At 53.4% G+C, this 20,283-nt stretch overlaps 1 protein-coding gene across 1 annotated transcript; it reads left to right on the forward strand.

The window, feature by feature from the left end:
• The first annotated feature begins 967 nt into the window (after positions 1-967).
• On the forward strand, positions 968-19,413 carry ITPKC (inositol-trisphosphate 3-kinase C). Its single transcript, XM_047790836.1, has 7 exons — positions 968-2,247; positions 7,005-7,104; positions 10,525-10,738; positions 12,100-12,304; positions 14,087-14,188; positions 14,730-14,801; positions 17,942-19,413. Exons 1-7 carry the CDS (start codon positions 1,111-1,113, stop codon positions 18,143-18,145), a joined length of 2,034 nt encoding a protein of 677 aa, XP_047646792.1. The 5' UTR covers positions 968-1,110; the 3' UTR covers positions 18,146-19,413.
• The last annotated feature ends 870 nt before the right edge of the window (positions 19,414-20,283 follow it).

The raw sequence follows: 20,283 nt of genomic DNA on the forward strand, positions 1-20,283 counted from the left end.
ACCCAATCTGACTAGTGTCCATGGGATGTGGGTTCAATCCTTGGCCTTGCTCAGTGGGTTAAGAATCTGGAATTGCCATGAGCTGTGGTGTGGGTCTCAGACGCGGCTCAGATCCTGCATTGCTGCGGCTGTGGCACAGGCCGGCAGCTGAAGCTCGGATTCCACCCCTAGCCTGGGAACCTCCATATGCAGCGAGCCCAGCCCTTAAAGAAAAAAAAAAATTTTTTTTTTTGGTCTTTCTAGGGCCGCACCCGTGGCAGATGGAGGTCCCCAGGCTAGGAGTTGAATCGGAGCTGCAGCCTCTGGCCTACGCCACAGCAACGCGGGATCCACGCTGCATCTGCGACCTATACCACAGCTCATGGCAACGCCAGACCCTTAACCCACTGAGTGAAGCCATGGGTGGAACCCGCAACGTCATGGTTCCTAGTCGAATTCGTTTCCACTGCATCAGGACTGAACTAAAAAAAAATTTTTTTAAGTGATTGGCTTTTATGGCATTGAACAATTTCTCAACACAGTAAAATAATGTATCATTTTAAAGGTGAGAAAGTTGAGTCTGGGGCTGCGGCGGGGTTTGGTAGCGGAAGTCACTCGCTTAAGGTATCAAGGCTGGGAACTGGCAGACGCGTGTCTCGAACCCACGCAAGTGGAATTCCCAACGCTCTGAAAGCCCTTCCCTAACGCTGCGTGAAAACTAGGTGCGCTGCTGGGCTCATCGGCAGGACTTAGTCACTCGAAGGTGAAGGGAGGTTGCAGTAATTGCGAGGGTGTAGAGGGTGTAGCAATGAGTCCCACTGGCCCACAGAAAGGACACCAGAACACCAAACTCGATCTGGACGGGCTGCAGGCGCCCTAAGTCCGCCCTCCCCAGTGGAGATGGGAGGGGCTACGCAAGGCTCGTCCCCTTACGTCACGTCCGGCAAGGCGGGGCTTCGGGGCTTTCCCTGGGAGGCGGGGGGAGAGTATCGGTTAACCCTTGTGTGGTTGGGCGCGCTGGAGCTCCGTGGGCCGGAACCTGCGAGTCTGGGCTCCCCAGCCACACCCCTCGCGGGATTTAAAGGGGCAGGAGGGGCCGAGGCCGTCAAAGCCCGAGCCGAGGGAGCGGGCATGAGGCGCTGCCCGTGCCGGGGAAGCCTGAGCGAGGTGCAGGCCGGGGCGCTGCCGGGGGCGGCCCGCATGGGACTGGCGGCGCCGCGAGGGGGGCGGCGGCGGCAGCCTGGGCAGCAGCGACCTGGGCCCGGCGCTGGAGGCCCGGCCGGGCCGCCGGAGCGAGGCGGGCCCTGGGCCGAGGCCGAGGGGTCCAACCTTCACACCAAGCCCGAGAGGGCCGGCCTCGGGCCTGAGTCGGGGACCGACGGACAGGCTGAGCCTGAAGCAGCTGGCTTAGGAGCGAATACGGTGCGGCCCAGCCAAAAGACGGAGCCAGGCAGGTCCATCCTCCGGACACAACCAGCGCTGGAGACAGCCAGTGCCTGGACAGAGACTAGGACAGATGGCTTATGGACTGATGCACACAGCTTCGACCTCCAGCCTCAGCCAGAGAGGGCTCACCTCTGGAAACAGCCAGGGGTTGATGGGCCCTGGACAGACCTAGAAATACAAGGGTCACAGATCCAGCCAGAGAGGGTCAAGCCCGGGGCTGAAAACCTCAGGACCCACCAGAACAGGTCCAGCGTTGGGACTCAGCCAGAAGGGGCTCCTCGCTCAACAGAGCCAAGTGCCAATGGCTCTTGGAAAGAATTGTACACTGATGGCTCCAGGACACAGCAGGATACTGAAGACTCCTGGACAGAGCTGCATACTGATGGTTCCCAGATACAACAGGATAATGAAACAGCCTGGAAACAGCTTGGCACTGATGGTTTCCCAACACCACAAACTACTGATGGCTTCTGGACACAGTCTGGCACTGATGGTCCCCAGGCCCAAGATACTCATGGATCCCAGACAGAGCCTGGGACAGACTGCCTTGGGGAGGCCAACCAAGATGGCTCATTAGAGGAACCAGAACACGGGGAGCTGGTGACTCACCTGTACTCTCACCTGGAGTGTAGCCCCCTGACTCCCGTGCCCCGCCTCATCATCACTCCCGAAACCCCTGAGCCTGAGGCTCAGCCAGTGGGACCCCCCTCCCGGGTTGAGGGGGGCAGTGGTGGCTTCTCCTCTGCCTCCTCTTTCGACGAGTCTGAGGACGATGTGGTGGCCGGGGGTGGAGGTACCAGCGACCCTGAGGACAGGTCTGGGGTGAGTGGGACCCATCCTGCCCTTCAGCCACATCCCCACAGATCCCAGATTCCCCCTGCCTTTCCTTTGAAAAGTTCTCTGCAACTTCACCAGCTTTCGTCTCCAGGCACCCCTTCCATCCACTGACCTCTTCCCTCTGACAGCAGGGTCACTAACCCTCTCCCCCTTCCTAATTCTCTCCTTTCCCCCAGCCTACGCCTCCAGTCCTGGGGTGTAACATGGATGGCCACCAGCCGACTTCATGGTACCCAGGAACCCCTGAAATTGTGTGAGTTTCCGTGTGTATACACACATTTTTGCAGCAAAGTTCTCTGACTTCTCTTGGACCCTCTGGACAGTCTGTGACCCCAAACTCTAAAGAGCACTAGTATAGGGAGACAGAAAGCGTGCACTTTCTACTCCACCTCGCTTAGTCTCGGGCCAGTAGCTGCTTGAAGGGGTCACCAGCCTTCACCACCTCTTAGTTCATTCACTTTTGTAGGGAGTGAGCTTCCAGCTTTTACCAGATTCTCAGCGGGCTGCGTGAACCCAAAGTGCTAGGGGACCCCATCCCCCCGCTGCCTCGCGAGGGATCGTCCCATCTCCCCATTGCATTGCCCCCCAGCTCCCCAGGGTGCTCCTGCAGATTCTTGTTTACGTCCTCCACCCTCACCCCCAGCCTGGGTGCGGTTCCCCTCCGGTGAATCAGGACGACCGGCAAGGCAGGTTCAAGAAGGGCAGGTCAGAGTGGAGACAGGCGTGAGAGCCTCCCGTGGGGCAGATTGCTGGGTCCTCCCTTTGTCCCAGGGCCCCTGGCTGGAGTCTGTCCTGAGCCCCCCTCACCCCACATGCTTGCCCTAGGAATGCGCTCACACATGTGGCCGCAGATGTAAGAGACAGACCTGCCTCAACCTGCCTGTCCCAGAGCCCAGGTGCTGACCCTCTGGGGCCCTCTGCCATCTCTCTTCTCTCCGCCTACTCCCTCAGCTCCTGGGCATCTCAGAACAGCCGAGCTGGAGTGAACAGAGAAACAAAAATAACTGCGGTCACTTGCTCGTGCCCAGCCCTGTGCTAAAGCTCTTAGCTCATATTAACTCATTTTGTCTTCACAGCAGCCCGATGAGGTAGCTCCTATTATCCCCCTTTGACAGATGGGGAAACCGAAGCATGGAGACTCGACCAGAGTCTCAGATCTTGGAAGACACGGAGCTGAGATTCAAACCCTTACTGAAGAGCAGGCACTTTCCCCACATTAACTCATTGAGTCTTATCTCCATTTCACAGAGAGGAAACTGAGGCCTAGAGAGGTGAGGTCACCTGCTTAGAGGTGGCCAGGTCTGGTCCAGATTCTAACTCGGTTCTGGCTGAGTTGAAAACCCGGTCATTTTAAGCCCTGCAGGGTGTGGATCCATCCCCAACTTGCCTTCCTCCCCAGCCTCTCTGTCTCCAGTTTTTCCTCCTCTTTCCAGAATCTGCCTTCAGGGCACCACTCTGATTGAAAGCTCCCTGCTCCAGAGTCTTCTGTGGCTCCCGAGGGCCTTCCTGATAGCAATCAGGAATTCAGTCCTGTATTCAGAGCTTCCTGTCTCCAGGCTCCTTCTGACGTTCAGCTTCCCTTCTCCCCTCCTGACCCCTTCTGCTGCAAGAAGCCGAAGTACACGCTGTTCCCCGAACACCCTGCTGCCGTCCTGCCTCCGCTCATTGCTCAAGCTGTTCCCACCGCTCAGAATACCCCTCGCTTCCTTCTCGCTTCATTTTGAAATCCCATCTGACCTTAAAGGCCCAGCTGCTTTCTTCCTCCTCTCCTTCCTTCTCACATCCATCCTGTCCTCTGAATCGGACAGCCGTCCCTGAGTCTCTGCTACGTCTTTGGCCCTAAGTGGCTTTGCTTGGAACACAGCAGTGACCCAGATACTGCCTGCATGAAGCTCCCAGGCCAGTGGAGGAGACAGACCCCTCCCCAGACAGTGACAGCTCAGAGTGGTCAGGGCTGGGGGTGGGGGGGCGGGGGGGAACCTGGAGGGCTGTGGGAGTCCAGAGAAGGTGACTGGCAAGACCTGGGGTATCAGAGAGGGCTTCTTGGAGGAGGGGGTCATGTGAGTTGCAGCTGTAATGAAACCATCTCAGAAAGCCCAGGTTAACCATTAGATCTAAGAAAAGAAAGAGAAGAGAAGAGAGAGGGTACTGACTCGACTTATGATTTTAAAAAGAAAAAGAAAAAAAGACAGGGAGTTCCTGTTGTGGCTCAGTGGGTTAAGAACTTGACTTTGTCTCTATGAGGATGCAGGTTCCGTTCCTGACCTTGTTCAGCGGGTTAAGGATCTGGCATTGCCGCAAGCTGCAGTCCTGGTTGCAGATTCAGCTTGGATCTGGTGTTGCAGTGGCTGTGGCTTAGGCCTCAGCTGCAGCTCAGATTCAACCCCTGGCCTGGGAACTTCCATGTACTGCAGGTGTGGCTGGTAAAAGAAAAGAAAAAAGGAAGACAGGTTCAATCAACTTCTTGCAACCCAAGCAACATTTTTGGAGCAGCAATTGTGTGTTAGGCCATGGCTGGGGACAGAGTTGTAACCAGGACAACCCCAGTCCCTGCCCTTAGAGCCTGTAGTCTAGCAGAGCTGTAGTGGATAAGCCCAGGGCAGTGGAGTCAGACCAGAGCTAGAACCTCAGCTCTGTGCTGTGTGATTTAGGCAAGTGAGTTTGCCCCTCTGAGTCTCTGTTTCCTCCTCTGTAACACAGTCCACAATCCTTCTGGGTTTGTATTTTTAGGATTAAGTAGGCTGTGGCACACTAAGCCTTTGTCATTGTGCCTGGAATGTTCCAGGTGCTTAGTAAACAGGAACTTTTATTCATCACCTCCTTTCCACCGGCTGGCAGCTGAAGAGGGGAGGGAATAGCCCTTCCTGCCTCTGTATGTCCTTCCCACCATCAGTTCCAATGTCCGCTAGGTAGCTGGGCTCTAGGGGGTGGGAGAGAACGTGGCCTTGACCCCAGGGTTGAGGGAGATGAGCCCTTCAGCTTTTTTCTCTCCACTCTCTCAGTCCTGGCTAAGGTCATGCTGTGTGCTTGGAGCGGAGCATGTGTGTGTATGTGGGTGCGTGTGCAGTGAATCGGGCACTCGCCAGGTCTCAAGAAGCTCTCAGTTGAGTCAACGTGATATAACTAAATCTTTGTCTTCTGTTTGCTTCTCTGATTTTTTGTTGTGCGTTCCCTCTCCCTCCTTCTATCTCGCTCTCACTCTTGCTCTCTCTCTTTTTCTTTGATTCTTTGTTTCTTTCTTTCTTTTCTTTTCTTTTTTTTGTCTTTTTGCCATTTCTTGGGCCACTCCTGTGGCATATGGAGGTTCCCAGGCTAGGGGTCTAATCGGAGCTGTAGCCGCCGGCCTACGCCAGAGCCACAGCAACTCGGGATCCAAGCCGCATCTGCGACCTACACCACAGCTCACGGCAACGCCAGATCCTTAACCCACTGAGCAAGGGCAGGGATCGAACCCACAACCTCATGGTTCTTAGTCAGATTCATTAACCACCGAGCCACGACGGGAACTCCCTGTTTCTTTTTCTTTCTTTGTCATTACTTTGTATCTGTGTCACCCTTTCTGTTTTTCTTTCTTTCTTTCTTTCTCGTCTAGTAATTGCATGCCTATCTCTGTGTCAGTCGGAAGAGGTCAGGATTTGCTGTCGTAAGAAACAACCCCCAAGCTCAGTGTCTTGGAGCAACAAAGGATAGTTTGGGTTCATACTTCACATTGACCGTGGGTCAGTGTGGGTGGGGAGGCCCTGCACCATGCTGTCTTCACTGAGCCTCTTTCTCTTCCCACAGCCTGCCACCCCTCGATGATAGAGAAAAGAGCAGGGAGAGTCACTTGTTGGCTTTAAGGCCTAAAGTGACACGTCTGCTCACATCTCATTGGCCAAAGCTAAATTCAAGAGGGCAGGGTTGGGAGTTCCCACTGTGGTTCAGCAGAAACAAATCCAGCTAGTATCCATGAGGATGTGGGTTCAGTCCTTGGCCTTGCTCAGTGGCTCGGGGATCTGGTGTTGCCGTGAGCTGTGGTGTAGGTCACAGATGCAGCTCGGATCCCACGTTGCTGTGGCTGTGGTGTAGACCAGCAGTGACAACTCTGATTCGATCCCTAGCCTGGGAACCTTCATATGTCACGGGTGCAGCCCTAAGAGCAAAGGAAAAAAAAAAAAAAAGTGAAGAATGAGGGCAGGATTGTCCCTGGAAGGGGGACGGGCTGGAGCTGTTTGGTGAGCAGCTGTCATGATTGCTGCAGTCCCCATCTTTGTCCCTGTCTCTCTGTCTCTGTTATCACCCTGTCATCTGTCTCTGCTTCTGTCTCCTTCTGTGGTTCAGCCTCCATCCATCGCCGCCTGCCTCTGTCATTTTCCCTGGAAGGTCTGACCTCATTCAGGGACAGCAGCCTCCACGTTTTGGGGTGTGTCTGTCAAGGGGAGGTTGGGGGTTGCTGGGGACGGCAGCAAACCTTGCCCATCTTTACTCCTTGGAGAGGGACAAATGACACAGCAACAAAGTGATAACAGACCCGAGACACACGAACAGAGGCTCTTCTCTGCCTTTGCTGAGGCCATTGGGGAGCTTGTGTCTGCTGAAGGAAGTGGGCTCCGCTCACCCCAACAAGCTGGGGACCAGTGAGCCCGGGAAGCCCCCTGGTCCTGGAAGGACCCCCAGGTCCCCCTGGCTTCCCTCCCACGGCAGCCACCCCATCTCCCTCCATCCTTGGCCTCAGCCCTGACCCTACCCTCTCTGCCCCACAGAACAAACCATGGAGGAAGCTGAAGACCGTGCTGAAGTCTTCCCCCTTCGTGGTCTCCTTCCGCAAACACTACCCTTGGGTCCAGCTGTCTGGACACTCCGGTGAGAGCAGGGGGAGAAGGGGGGTGGAGGCCTGGCAGGGCGGCCCAGAGATGCCTGCGCTGGCGAAGGGCCTGCTCTTGGTCCTTGAGTTTCCCCATCTGTCGAACGCACTTGCTGACAGCCTGCAGCTCACGCGGCTGGTATGGGACGTGCTTAGGCCCGGGCCAGGCCATTCCAATATCCAGGTGGAGGGCTGGTCCCTGTTATCCCCATGTCGCGGGGAGGGGGGCACATCTTAATCCACAGGGGTGGATGAGCCAGGGCTCAGACCCTCGTTCTGCTCTTTATTTGTGGATGACGCCATCGGGCAAGTTCCTTTCTCTCGCTGGACCTCAGTAACCTCATCTGTAATATGAGAGCATCATACCTTCCTTGGAGGGTAAACCAAAGGGCTAAATAAAACTGTATATCAAGTGGAGTTCCCTTTGTGGCTCAGTGGTTAAGGAACCTGACTAGGGTCCATGAGGATGCGAGTTGGATTCCTGGCCTTGCTCAGTGGGTTAAGGACCCAGTGTTGCTGTGAGCTATGGTGTAGGTCACAGACTTGGCTCAGATCCTGAGTTGCTGTGACAGTGGCATAGGCTGGCAGCTGCAGCTCCAATTGGAACCCTAGCCGGGGAACCTCCATATGCTGCAGATGCGGCCCTAAAAAAGACAAAAAAAAAGTGTATCAAGAGTTCCTCTTGTGGCTCAGTGGGTTTAGGACCTGATGTCTCTGTGAGGATGTGGGTTAGATCCCTGGCCTTGCAGCTCTGATTCGACCCCAGGCCAGGAACTTCCATATGCTGCGGGTGCAGCCCTAAAAAGAACAATGTAATCCGAGATTGAGAGATAGGCCCCTCATAAATGGCAGTTACCAATCTCTGTCCTTGCACTGTGTCCAGAGCAGAGTAGGCCCCTAATAAAGAGCAGTTATAGGAGTTAATTGTGGCGCAGTGGTTAACAATCTGACTAGGAACCGTGAGGTTTCTTGTTCAATCCCTGGCCTTGCTCAGTGGATTAAGGATCCGGCATTGCCGTGAGCTGTGGTGTAGGTTGCAGACGTGGCTTGGGTCCCGCGTTGCTGTGGCTCTGGCGTAGGCTGGCAGCTATAGCTCCGATTCGACCCCTAGCCTGGGAGCCTCCATATGCCGCGGGAGCGGCCCAAGAAATGGAAAAAAAAAAAACCCCCCCAAAAAACCAAAAAAAAACAGTTATAATGATGTTTCCCCAGGACATAGCACAATGTCTTTAGCACATAGTAGCACAACCTAGTACGCAGCATTTTTGGTGAAGGGCTAGGTTATAAATATAACTACTGAATGCTGTTGTTGCAGCGCAAAAGCAGCCGTAGATAATACATAAAGGTGAGCTTGTCTGGGTTCCAAAAATGCTTTGTTTATATTAACAGCCAGTGGGCTGGAGTAGAGAAACTGTACCCACCAGCAAAGGGAGGCAGGAAGGGAACTTACCTGCCTGTTGGACCTTAGATCTGAGTCAGAGAAAGGCAAAGCCCCCACCAAAACTGTAAACACAGGCCTGCCATCTGTATGTATTTTAGTTACTATTGCTGAGTTTAACAAAATCAACAATGGAAAACTCAAAACTTAGTGGTGGTTTAAAAAAAAATAACCTAGTGGAATAAAACAACTATTTTTATTGTACTCATGGGTTAGAAATTCATACAGGCCCTGGCAGGAGTGGCTTGTTGCTGCTCTGAGGTAGTTGGAAAGTCAGCTAGGACAACTCAAAGGCTGCAAGTTCATTCATTCACATGCCTGGCAGTTGCTGGGGGCTGTTGCCTGGTTCTCAGCTGGGACTGCCCACTGGAAAGCCTGTCTGCGCGTCTCCGTGTAGCTGCTTGGGCTTCCCTCACAGCATGGTGGCCTCAGAGTAGTCAGATTTCTTACATGGTAACTCAGGACTGCAAAGGAAAGTGGCTCTGCCAACAAGGTGGAAGCTGCTTCGGAATTCCTGTTGTGGTGCAGGGGAAACAAATCCAACTAGGAACCATGAGGTTTCGGGTTTGATCCCTGGCCTCACCCAGTGGCTTAAGGATCTGGCATTGCCATGAGTTGTGGCGTAGGTCGCAGATGTGGCTTAGATCTGGTGTTGCTGTGGCTCTGGTGTAGGCTGGCAGCTGTAGCTCCGATTTGCTCCCTAGCCTGGGAACCTCCATATGCCGGGGATGCGGCCCTAAAAAAGCAAAAAAAAAAAAAAAAAAAAAGCTGCTTCTCCTTTTACGGCTTAAGCTCTGAACTCACAGTGGTGCTTCTGCCATAAGTCCTCTCAGATTCCAGGGGAGAAGAATTAGATTCCACTTCCTGATGGGAGTGTTAAAATTCTAGCCAAGTATGTGGGATGGGAGCTTCTGTGGGAACCGTCTTTTGAAAATAGAATCTGGGAGTTCCTGTCATGGCTTAGTGGTTAACAAATCCAACTAGGAAACATGAGGTTGCAGGTTCAATCCCTGGCCTTGCTCAGTGGGTTAAGGATCTGGCATTGCTGTGAGCTGTGGTGTAGGTCACAGATACGGCTCAGATCCTGTGTTGCTATGGCTGTGGTGTAGGCCGGTGGCTACAGCTCCGATTAGACCCCCAGCCTGGGAACTTCCATATGCCGTGGGAGTGGCCCTAGAAATGGAAAAAAAAAAAAAAAAAAAAAGACAAAAGAAAAAATTAAAAAAGGAAAATAGAATCTGAAAAGACAGTATGCCTCAATAAGAATTTGTAATTCTAATCAACATTATCTGCATGGCTCAGGAAATGTGAGATTTGTAAATTAACTTAAAAAAAAAAACAAGGCCCTGGTTGTTAGTACGCTGGGATTCTAGGCAGGAGCAAATGCAAATCTGCTCTGTAGAGTCATGCTCTTGACTCAGAGCTCACAAAAATTCCCACAGCCAATTATGAGCTCATAATCTAAAATTACAAAACAAATGAGAACACAGGGTGCTCTGAACAGGACTCTGTTTATTTTATGTTATTATTACTGTTATTATTTTGCTTTTTAGGGCTGCACTTGTGGCATACGGAGGTTCCCAGGCTAGGGGTCAAATCGGAGCTGCAGCTGCTGGCCTACACCACAGCCACAGCAATGCAGGATCCAAGCTGCGTCTGCGACCCACCCCACAGCTCATGGCAAGTCCGGATCCTTAACCCACTGAGCAAGTCCAGGGATCGAACCCAAAACCTCATGGTGCCTCATTGGATTCGTTTCTGCTGCACCACGACAGGAACTCCTGGACTCTGTTTAAACAAGATGCAGACACAGGCCCTTCCTTCACCACCCCTGGCCAAGATTTTGAGTGTTGCAGGGAGGGAGATAAAGTACTGCAGAAGTGTCCGGCCAGATGATGGCGGCCGGGGTCTGACCCCTGAGGAAATGGGGGGATTCTCTTGCTCAAGCAGTTTCTGACCCTCTCTTGACTGCTGCTCCTAGGGAACTTCCAGGCAGGAGAGGATGGTTGGATTCTAAAGCGTTTCTGTCAGTGTGAGCAGCGAAGCCTGGAGCAGCTGATGCGGGACCCCTTGCGGCCTTTCGTACCAGCTTACTACGGCATGGTGCAGCGGGATGGCCAGGCCTTCAACCAGATGGAAGACCTCCTAGCGGACTTTGAGAGCCCCTCCATCATGGACTGCAAGATGGGCAGCAGGTCAGTTCCGGGCCAGCCACGGTGGAGGGTCAGGGCGAACTTTTCTGTTTTTGGCTGTGCCACGGCATGTGGAAGTGCCCAGGCCAGGGATCGAACCTGCACCACAGCAGTTCCCTAGTCTGGGAACTTCCATATGCCACAGGTGTGGCCCTAAAAAGCTAAAAAAAAAGTTGAGCATTGATTGGCCACTCAGAAATCTTTTGAAAAGTGCCCATTTTAGGAGTTCCTGTCATTGCTCAGTGGAAACAAATCTGACCAGTATCCATGAGGACACAGGTTCAATCCCTGGATCCCTGGCCTCGTTCAGTAGTTTAAGGATCCAGCATTGCTGTGAGCTGTGATGTAGGTCTCAGACACAGCTTGGATCTGGTGTTGCTGTGGCTGTGGTGTAGGCCGGTGGCTGCAGCTCCGATTAGACCCCCAGCCTGGGAATTTCCATATGCCTCGGGTCCAGCCCTAAAAAGGCAAAAAATAAAAAAGAAAGAAAGAAAGAAAAGTGCCCATTTTAATGTTTCTGGCAACACCAGACCCTTATCCCACTGAGCAAGGCCAGGGATCAAACCCACCTTCTTATGGATACTAGTTGGGTTTGTTTCCACTGAGCCATAATGGGAACTCCTGGGCTGCCCTTTTGTTAAAAAGATTAGTTATTCTTGGGATTTCCGTTGTGATGCAGTGGGTTAAGGATCCAGCATTGTCACTGCAACAGCTCAGATCATTGCTGTAGTGCAGGTTTGATCCCTGGCCTGGGAACTTCCACATGCTATGGGTATGGCTAAAAAAAAAAAAGAAAAGAAAAAAGGAAAAAGACTTGTAATTCTTTAAGTATTCTAGATACAAGTCCTTTGCTGGAAATGCACATATACATTCTCCAACTCTCCCATTTCACTCTCATAAGAATGTCTTTTGATAAACAGACGTACCTACTTCAGGACAGTTTGTCAATTTTTTCCATCACGGTTAATAGCTTTGTATTTAAGAAATCTGCCTACTCCAAGAGCCTCTCCTACGATTTCTTCACAACTTTTCTTTTAACATTCACGTTTAGATCTGCATCAATCAAGAATTCAGTTTTGTATAAGGTGTGAGGTAGGGATCGAGGTGGTTTTTCCCTCCCTATCCACTCAGCATCACTTATTGAAAAGACTTCCTTTCCCCACTGAACTTCAGTGCGTTCTCTGTCATAAACTGGGCGAACGTACATGTGTGTGTGTCAGTTTGTGGACTCTGTTCTGGTCCATTGATCTATTTGTCTATTCCTGTGCCATGCTGTTGTTTTATAACATGTCCTGCTATCAGGGAGTATCCGTCCTCCAGCTTTGTTCTTCATAATTTCCTTTGCTACACCTTGTGTCTCCCAGGACCTACCTGGAGGAGGAGCTGGCGAAGGCACGAGAACGGCCCCGGCCTCGGAAGGACATGTATGAGAAGATGGTGGCTGTGGACCCCGGGGCCCCCACCCCCGAAGAACATGCCCAGGGTGCGGTCACCAAGCCCCGCTACATGCAGTGGAGGGAGACCATGAGCTCCACCTCCACCCTGGGCTTTCGGATCGAGGGCATCAAGGTGAGGGCCAGGAGCTGCTAGCCTGTTTCTAGAGGGCTAAGACCCAGAGCGTCCCAGGGAACCGGGCTGTCAGAGGGCGCTGGAAAGAAGCAAGATCTCGAGAGCGAGCAGGAGACTTCAGAGGATGGAAAGACGGGCAGGCGGGGCCCTGCTTCTCTCTCACGCCTGCGTCTATCAGAAACCACGCTATGTGTTTCTGTCTGCCTGAGCAGCTCCTGATTTCTTTGCCTGTCCCCAGGGCCTCTCCAAAGCCCCGTCCTAGTCCCGCCCTGACTTCTCCTCCCTCAGCCTCCCTGGGCTCCCAGACCCTGGTCCTCACCCCCTCTGATTCATCATCCAACACAGCAGCTAGGGAGGCTTTTTCCTCCTCATGGAGAACACTTTTTCTCTTTTCTTCTTTTTCATCTTTCTTCTTTTTCTTTTTTTTTCTTTCTTTTTTTTTTTTTGTAAATTAAATCTAATTGTTTGAGTGGCTCTTCAACTTAAAATGTCAAAATAACAGTATAGGGGTTCTCTTGTGGCACAGCTGGTTAAAGATCTTGTACAGTCACCGCAGTGGCACAGGTTGTTGCGGTGGCGTGGGTTCTATCCCTGGCCCCAGAACTTCCACATGCCATGGGTGAGGCCAAAAAAAAAAAAAAATATATATATATATATAATAAAAAGGTATATAGGGGAAATCTCTCTCCCAACCTTGTTACTGTCCTTCCCATTCTGTCCCTCCATCCCCCCCTTCTTTATCAATTTCTTATATTTCTTCCTTTCTATACAAACAAATGCAGTTGTATATCCTAAGTTTTCCTCTCTTTCTTACAAAAGGTGGCATAGTCCTGGAGAGTTTTTCGTATCATTTCATAGAAGGATGGGAGACTTCCTTTCTTCTCTTCTCTTTCTTCCTTCCTTCCTTCCTTTCTTTTCTATGCTACAGTGCCCTATAGAGAGCACACTGAAGTACTTTTATTTCTTTGAAAGTGTCCCGCTGTCTCCTGCCCCAGGACCTCTGCACATGCCGTTCCCTATGCCAGGTCTGCTCTTCCCTGGTTCACTGGCTCCCAGTCGTTTTCCTGTCTCCTTCCAAATTTCACTTCTTCCAGGAAGCCCTCCTTGATTTCCATCCTACAGGATCAGAGCCTTCTCCTTACTGTCTCCTCACTCCCTGTACTTCATCATTCTTATCTCCCTTTCTGATGATCTTATTCGACGTCTGTCTTCCTCATCGGACCATACCTGTCCTGTCACCTCCATGTTACCAGTGACCCCACAGCACTGGGCACGGAGTGGCAGAATGACTCAGGGAGCTTGTCTGTGCCTCTCGTGGACATAAAAAATAACATGAGTCTCATTTACTGAGTGCTTACATACTGTGGGCCAGGTGCTGTGCCATGTAATGACATATCCTCTAATCCTTATACCAGTTTTAGAAGGTAGATGCTAACACATTTCCCACTTTCCAGATGAGGAAACCAAGGCTGAGGCAGGTGAAGCGACTCGCTGAAGTAGCTAGAAAGGAAGCTACACCTAGCTAGGAAGTAGCAGAGCCCTGAATCAAAGCCATAGACATCTCCCCCCAAAGCCCTCTTGGCTAGACGGGTCCAACCAGGGCGTTCAAGATTAGACTTGAAAGACTGGTTGCTCAGGAGGATGACTTGGGGCTGGGAAGGTGGGCTGGCTTCCCCTGAATAACAGCTGCAGCTTGAGGCCAGTGGGTGGCCCCCAGAGGTGTCTGAGGCTACCTGGTGTTTGGCATGGGAACAAAAAGGCATGACACTGTTGGTCCTGCAGAAAGCCGATGGCACCTGCAACACCAACTTCAAGAAGACACAGAAGCTGGAGCAGGTGACAAAGGTGTTGGAGGACTTTGTGGACGGGAACTGCGAAATCCTGGTGAGCGGGACACCCATGCCCCCAAATTTAGCTCCTCACTGTTCCTCCCAAGTCTACGGTCTTTTCCTTTGGGCTGAAGTTGGCATTGCTCAACATTTGGCCAGCTGGCTGGTCTAGGAGGGCCATGCCCACTTGTCTGTTGGCTGCCTCGCTGTCGTGGCTCCTGGCTGGATCCAGCAGGCGAGCCTGGGTTTGTCCTCACGGTGGAAGTAGCAGGCCAGGAGAACAAGTGAGAAAGCAAGGCCTCTTGATGGCTGCACTCAGAAGGGCCACGATAATTCCTGCCATGTTCTATTGGCCAAAGCCCGGATTCTAAGTGGAAGACTCCACCTCTTGGTGGGAGGAGCTGCTAGGAATTGTGGGTATTCCTATTATCTATCAACCCCAATGCGCCCAGCCCCTCACCCACCTCCCATTTCCCTGAGGCTCCCCTTATCCCATCCTGGCTGGGGTCTGCCCATTCCTTTGTGGGTGCGGGGTGAGGTCAGATCTCCTGGTGAAGACCCTAAGCTAACCCAGAAACCCTCCCTCTCACACGCAGAGAAAGTACGTGGCACGCCTAGAAGAACTTCGTGAAACTCTGGAGAGCTCCCCCTTCTTCAAGACCCACGAGGTGCGAGCCCCGGCCACCATGGGAACAGAGGGCCCTGTGGGTGTGTGTGGGGGTGTCGGGGTCCATCAGGAGAAACCGCCTGCAGGGTCAGAGGCCAAAGCTATAAAAGGAGGTCCCGAGTTTGGGGTTTGCTTCTTTTGGGGGTGGTTGCTTCTTTAGGGGTAGGCAGCACGAGGGACTTAGGAGAGTAGACTCCAGCTAGGTGGCCTGGGGGCGAAGGCTGCCTCTGCCTTGACCCTGGGCATGTGACCTCCCCTCTCGGGCCTCAGTTTCCTCCCAACCTTCCTTGCAGAGCCCATTTCGGAGTATAGACGTGCACTAAACTCCTGGCTCTTGTGATTATTTTATAACCCTATTTATTTACAATTATTGTTCCCTGCGTCTCTTGTTGGGTGGCTCTCCCCTTCCCCTTTCCTCTCCTTTCTGCAGCCTGGGTCTCTTTGGAAACATTCCCCTTCTCAGAAAGTCTGTGAAGGGGTGGTGTTTCCCAGCTCTTCCACCTACCCCCTAGAGCCCCGCCCCTCTGGAGCCCCGCCTCCCCTAGAGCCCGCCCCCTCTGGAGCCCCGCCTCCCCCTAGAGCCCCGCCTTCCCTTCTCTTGGTATCACCGACTAGAGAAAAGAGCACCGACTTGGGAGTCAGGCTGGCTTGTGTTGTTCGGATCCCAGGCTTCTGACCCTGGGCAGGGGCTCCACAGGCCCATCTCCTGCCCTCTAGGACGGGGTCACAGTGGCATCTGCCTCGTGGATGTGATGAAGTTTAAGTGGGTTAATAGCCTCAAATCCCAGCTCACAGTAAGCCCTCCGTATGTGCCAGCTTTTCCTGTCACATTTGTTTTTGGTTTTGCTTTTTAGGGCCACCACCTGTGGCAAGTGGAAGTTCCCAGGTTAGGGGTCGAATCGGAGCTGCAGCTGTCGGCCTACGCCACAGCCACAGCAATGTGGGCTCCAAGCCATGTGTGTCTGCGACCTACACCACAGCTTAGGGCAACACTGGATCCGTAACCCACTGAGTGAGGTCAGGGATCAAACCTGCATTGTCATGGATCCTAGCTGGATTCGTTACTGCTGAGCCATAACGGGAACTCCTACTGTTACATTTGTTATCACCAAATATCACCCTCGGTCCTTGTTACTGCCTTCGGGCTTTATTTACAAGCAAGTCACAACGAGGGGGCCTGGGGAACCCCATCTTTCCTGTCCTTGTGTTTGGTTTCACCGCCCTGGTGACTTAACATTTTAAGAAATGAGTTGCCAACATTTAAAATGTGAGAGTTCGCACCAAAATCAGAATTTCCAGTTTCCCTTGGCACCATAGGAGATGTGGCAACACTGGGCCTCTGGGGCATATGCCAAGAGCCACCCAGAGTTGGGTGGCATCTTCCTCTTCTGACAGCCACCTGCTCGCCTGCCCTGGGAGCGGTGATGTTTGAAACCCTACTAGAAAAAGGGAGAGACTTGTAGACCTGGAGTCAGGTGAGAGGAAGGAATCCTGAATTAAAGACACAGGAGAAACCAGCTATAATGGGAAAAAAAAAAATTAAAAAAAAAATCTCAGGAGTTCCCGTTGTGGTGCAATGGTTAACGAATCTGACTAGGAACCATGAGGTCGCAGGTTCAATCCCTGCCCTTGCTCAGTGGGTTAATGATCCGGCGTTGCTGTGAGCTGTGGTGTAGGTCGCTGACTCGGCTCGGATCCTGCGTTGCTGTGGCTCTGGCATAGGCTGGCAGCTACAGCTCCGATTAGACCCCTAGCGTGGGAACCTCCCATATGCCGTGGGAGCGGCCCAAGAAATGGCAAAAAGACAAAAAAAAAAAAAAATCTCAAAAAACCCCCCCAAAACACAGGAATTCCCGCTGTGGCACAGTGGGATTCTCCACATCTTGGGAGCGCAGGTTCGATCCCTGGCCTGGCACAGTGGGTTAAGGATCTGGTGTTGCCGCAGCTGCGGCTTAGTTCCCAGCTCAGCTCAGATCTGATCCCTGGCTGGGAACTCCATATGCCACAGGGCAGCCAAAAACAGAAGTTCTCACTGTGGCTCAGCAGGTTAAGAACCCGACTAGTATCCATGAGGATGCACGTTCAATCCCCAGCCTGCCTCAGCAGGTTAAGGATCTGGCGTGGCTGTGGCTGTGGTGTAGGCTGGCAGCTACAGCTCTGATTCGACCCCTCGCGTGGGAACCTCCATATGCCGTGGGTGGGGCCCTAAAAAGGAAAAAAAAAACCCACAGTATGTACCGAGGGCTGACTGTGTGCCGAGCATCTTAAGACACCTTATGAGCCGTGGATCATGGAGTGTGCTGCAGTGACCCTAGGTGCAGGGACCGTCACCATCATCCCTATTCTGCAGCTGAGGAGAGGCCCAGAGGAAGGAAGCCACGTGCCTGGGGTCGCCAGCTGCAATCCCCTGAGGCTGAGCAGTTGCTGCCCCATCCACAGGGGAGGCACTGTCCACGTCCTTTAATCCTTGCCAGCCTCCTCTGACCCATTCAGGATCTTGCAGGCATTTGAGTTTGTACCCTAGCTTCAAAAAAGGATACCGATGCACATTGCGGCGCATTTGTTTATACGGGCAACTCTTCTAAGAGCTTTATATGGATGAATTCATAATATAATATGCTCAGGGAGTTCCCGTCGCGGTGCAGTGGTTAACGAATCCGACTAGGAACCATGAGGTTTCAGGTTCGATCCCTGGCCTCGCTCAGTGGGTTAAGGATCCGGCGTTGCCGTGAGCTGTGGTGTAGGTCGCAGATGCGGCTTGGAGCCCGCGTGGCTGTGGCTCTGGCATAGGCCAGTGGCTACAGCTCCGATTTGACCCCTAGCCTGGGAACCTCCATATGCTGTGGGAGCGGCCCTAGAAAAAAGACCAAAAAAAAAAAAAAAAAACATGCTCAGCAGCCTTTGAGGTAACTGGAACTCTTATTTCATGATTCCCACTTTGTATATGAGGACACAGAGATAAAGAGAGGTTAAGTCCCCTGCCCAAGGCCAGACAGCCAGTAAGTGGCAGAGTTAGGACTTGAACGCAGGCAGCCCGGCTCCAAAGTTCATGCTGTCAGCCCCCTGCTCAGCTGCCTGATGGCTCAGGGACCTTGGCTGGCGCCTGGCCCTCCCTCTAACCTCCTGCCTCTCCCTCTGCAGGTGGTAGGCAGCTCCCTCCTCTTTGTGCACGACCACACCGGCCTGGCCAAAGTCTGGATGATCGACTTCGGCAAGACCGTGGCCCTGCCTGACCACCAGACCCTCAGCCACCGGCTGCCCTGGGCCGAGGGCAACCGAGAGGATGGCTACCTCTGGGGCCTGGACAACATGATTCGCCTTCTCCAGGGCCTGGCCCAGAGCTGACCCGCTCGCCACTGCCTGGTGTATTTATTAGATAGTGCCCGCCTGGCTGGAGGGGCCCCAAGATGCCTGGGGGCCTGAGGTTGGCCGTGGAGGACCGAAGTCCAGGGATGGGAGAGGCTGTGTCGCGCATCACGCAGAACCAGTGTGGAAGATCGGAGGGCCTGGGCGGTCAGGTAGCACCTGCCCTCTGGTGCTGTGGGGCTTGTTGAGAAGCAGCGGACATCGCTGGCTCCTCTGACCAGCCGGGAAGGCTTCGGTGGGCTACAGGGGCCACACTAAACCTTGCACCCTGAAAGAACACAGTGCAGATGCTGCAGGGGACAGCCGTGACCTTGTGCGGCCACCGCATGAATGACTGTAATTGCAGCCTCCCTGTCGGCCCCTCCCTCTGCAAGCCAGCTCCTCGCGGCCCAGAGAACCAGATCTCCGTGGTGAACAAATGCAGGCGGCCCTGGCCCCCCCCCCCCCCCCCCCCCCGCCCGCCTGGGCGTTACAGTCTCATCTCTTCAGCTCAGGGGCCCTCCAAGCCGATGAGGCTCTGAGGCCGCGGACTGGGGACTGGCCTGAGAGCTGCCGCTGCTGGGCGGGGCCCGGTGCCCCCGTCCTGCCCACCCTTGGCCCCCTGGTCCCTCCCTGCTCCTGGGAGGACGCCGCTGACGCCCTGCCGCCCCCAACCGCAGCCCCGTCCCAAAGCGGCACTGTGACCAGCACAACCTTGTGCCACAGGCACCACTTCGGCCTCCACTTCGGGACTTCTTCCCTCTCCCTTTACCCTTTTCTGTCTCTTTCCTACGAGCCGACCGCGGTGGCCAGAAGAGCTTTCAGACGGAAAAGGGAAAAGCAGGCTTGGGAGTCAGCTGCCCGCCTCAGGAGGTCCCCCTCCCCGGCCTCTGCTGTGAAAAGGCCCCGCTTAGGCCTGCCGTGCAGGTGCGTGGGGCTGCCGGCCGAGGCCCCAGGCAGGCCACCTGGTCCACACCAAAGATTCCAGCACCCTGAGGTGCGGCGGACACCCCCTCCCCGACTTTGGGTTGCTGGCCCACAAAGCTGGGCTCAGGGAGGACAGCCTCCCCGCCCCCACCCTTCAGCCAAAGCTCCAGCAAGGTCTTCCAGGGCAGAGGGGTGCCCTTCCCTACTGACCGTCTTTCTACTTATTTATACGTGAGAGGTAGTCATTAGATGGGGCAGCTCTGGGGAACCGGAGGCAAAACCACTTCACTGCCTTCCCCCATGACGACACCCCAATAAACAACACAGTCACCTTTGTGGAACCTTGCATCTGGGGTGTGTGGGCTCAAAGCTCATCATTCGAGCATTAGCGCTGGGTGGGGTGCTGAGATAATGACGGGCTGGGGACGAGGCTGGGCTCAGAGCAGGCCAGTGCCTTCACTGGTGTCAGTGAGCTGCTGCCCTTGTGCCCGGCTCTGTGAAGGGGACACGGTGGTGACCAAGATGATTCCAAGCCCTGTCCTCAAGGGCTCCCAGGACAGTGCACCAGATGGACAGGACCAACCAGGGTGTCAGAGCTGGGATGGGGACGAGCAGGCAACAGGGCCAGGGCCGTGGAAGAAACACTACACTGCACCATTTCTAATAAAGCCCTTTGCTCGGCACTGGGAACGCAGCAGTGACCAAGACAGATCTGTGCTCCTCTTTCTGAATGGATGCAACAGGGACTCATCAAACAACAATCTCTTTCCCCACCTCGCACTCCCCCAATCTGTGTCGGTATCATCCCCCTGCTGTGAATCCTGGCCCTGCCACTTGTCAGCCATATGACCTTAGGCCAGTGATGGCATTTATCCAGGCCTCAGTCTATCCATCTGTAAATTGGGAAGAATCTAGTCCCTTCCTTACAAGACTGGAGGATTTGATGAGTTAACAGGGTATGGGGTTGCACAAATAACTAGTCTTAAAGGCATTCAATTTTTTTTTTTTTTTTGCTTTTTAGGGCCTCACTTGCAGCATATGGAGGTTCCTAGGCTAGGGGTCAAATCAGAGCCTTAACCCACTGAGCGAGGCCAGGGACCAAACCTGTGTCCTCATGGATGCTAGTCAGATTCATTAACCACTGAGCAACGATGGGAACTCTGAGGCATTCACTTTATGTTACATATTTTTTTTTTCATTTTTGCCCACAC

This window comes from Phacochoerus africanus, chromosome 8, assembly GCF_016906955.1.
Source record: "Phacochoerus africanus isolate WHEZ1 chromosome 8, ROS_Pafr_v1, whole genome shotgun sequence".
NCBI lineage: Eukaryota > Metazoa > Chordata > Mammalia > Artiodactyla > Suidae > Phacochoerus > Phacochoerus africanus.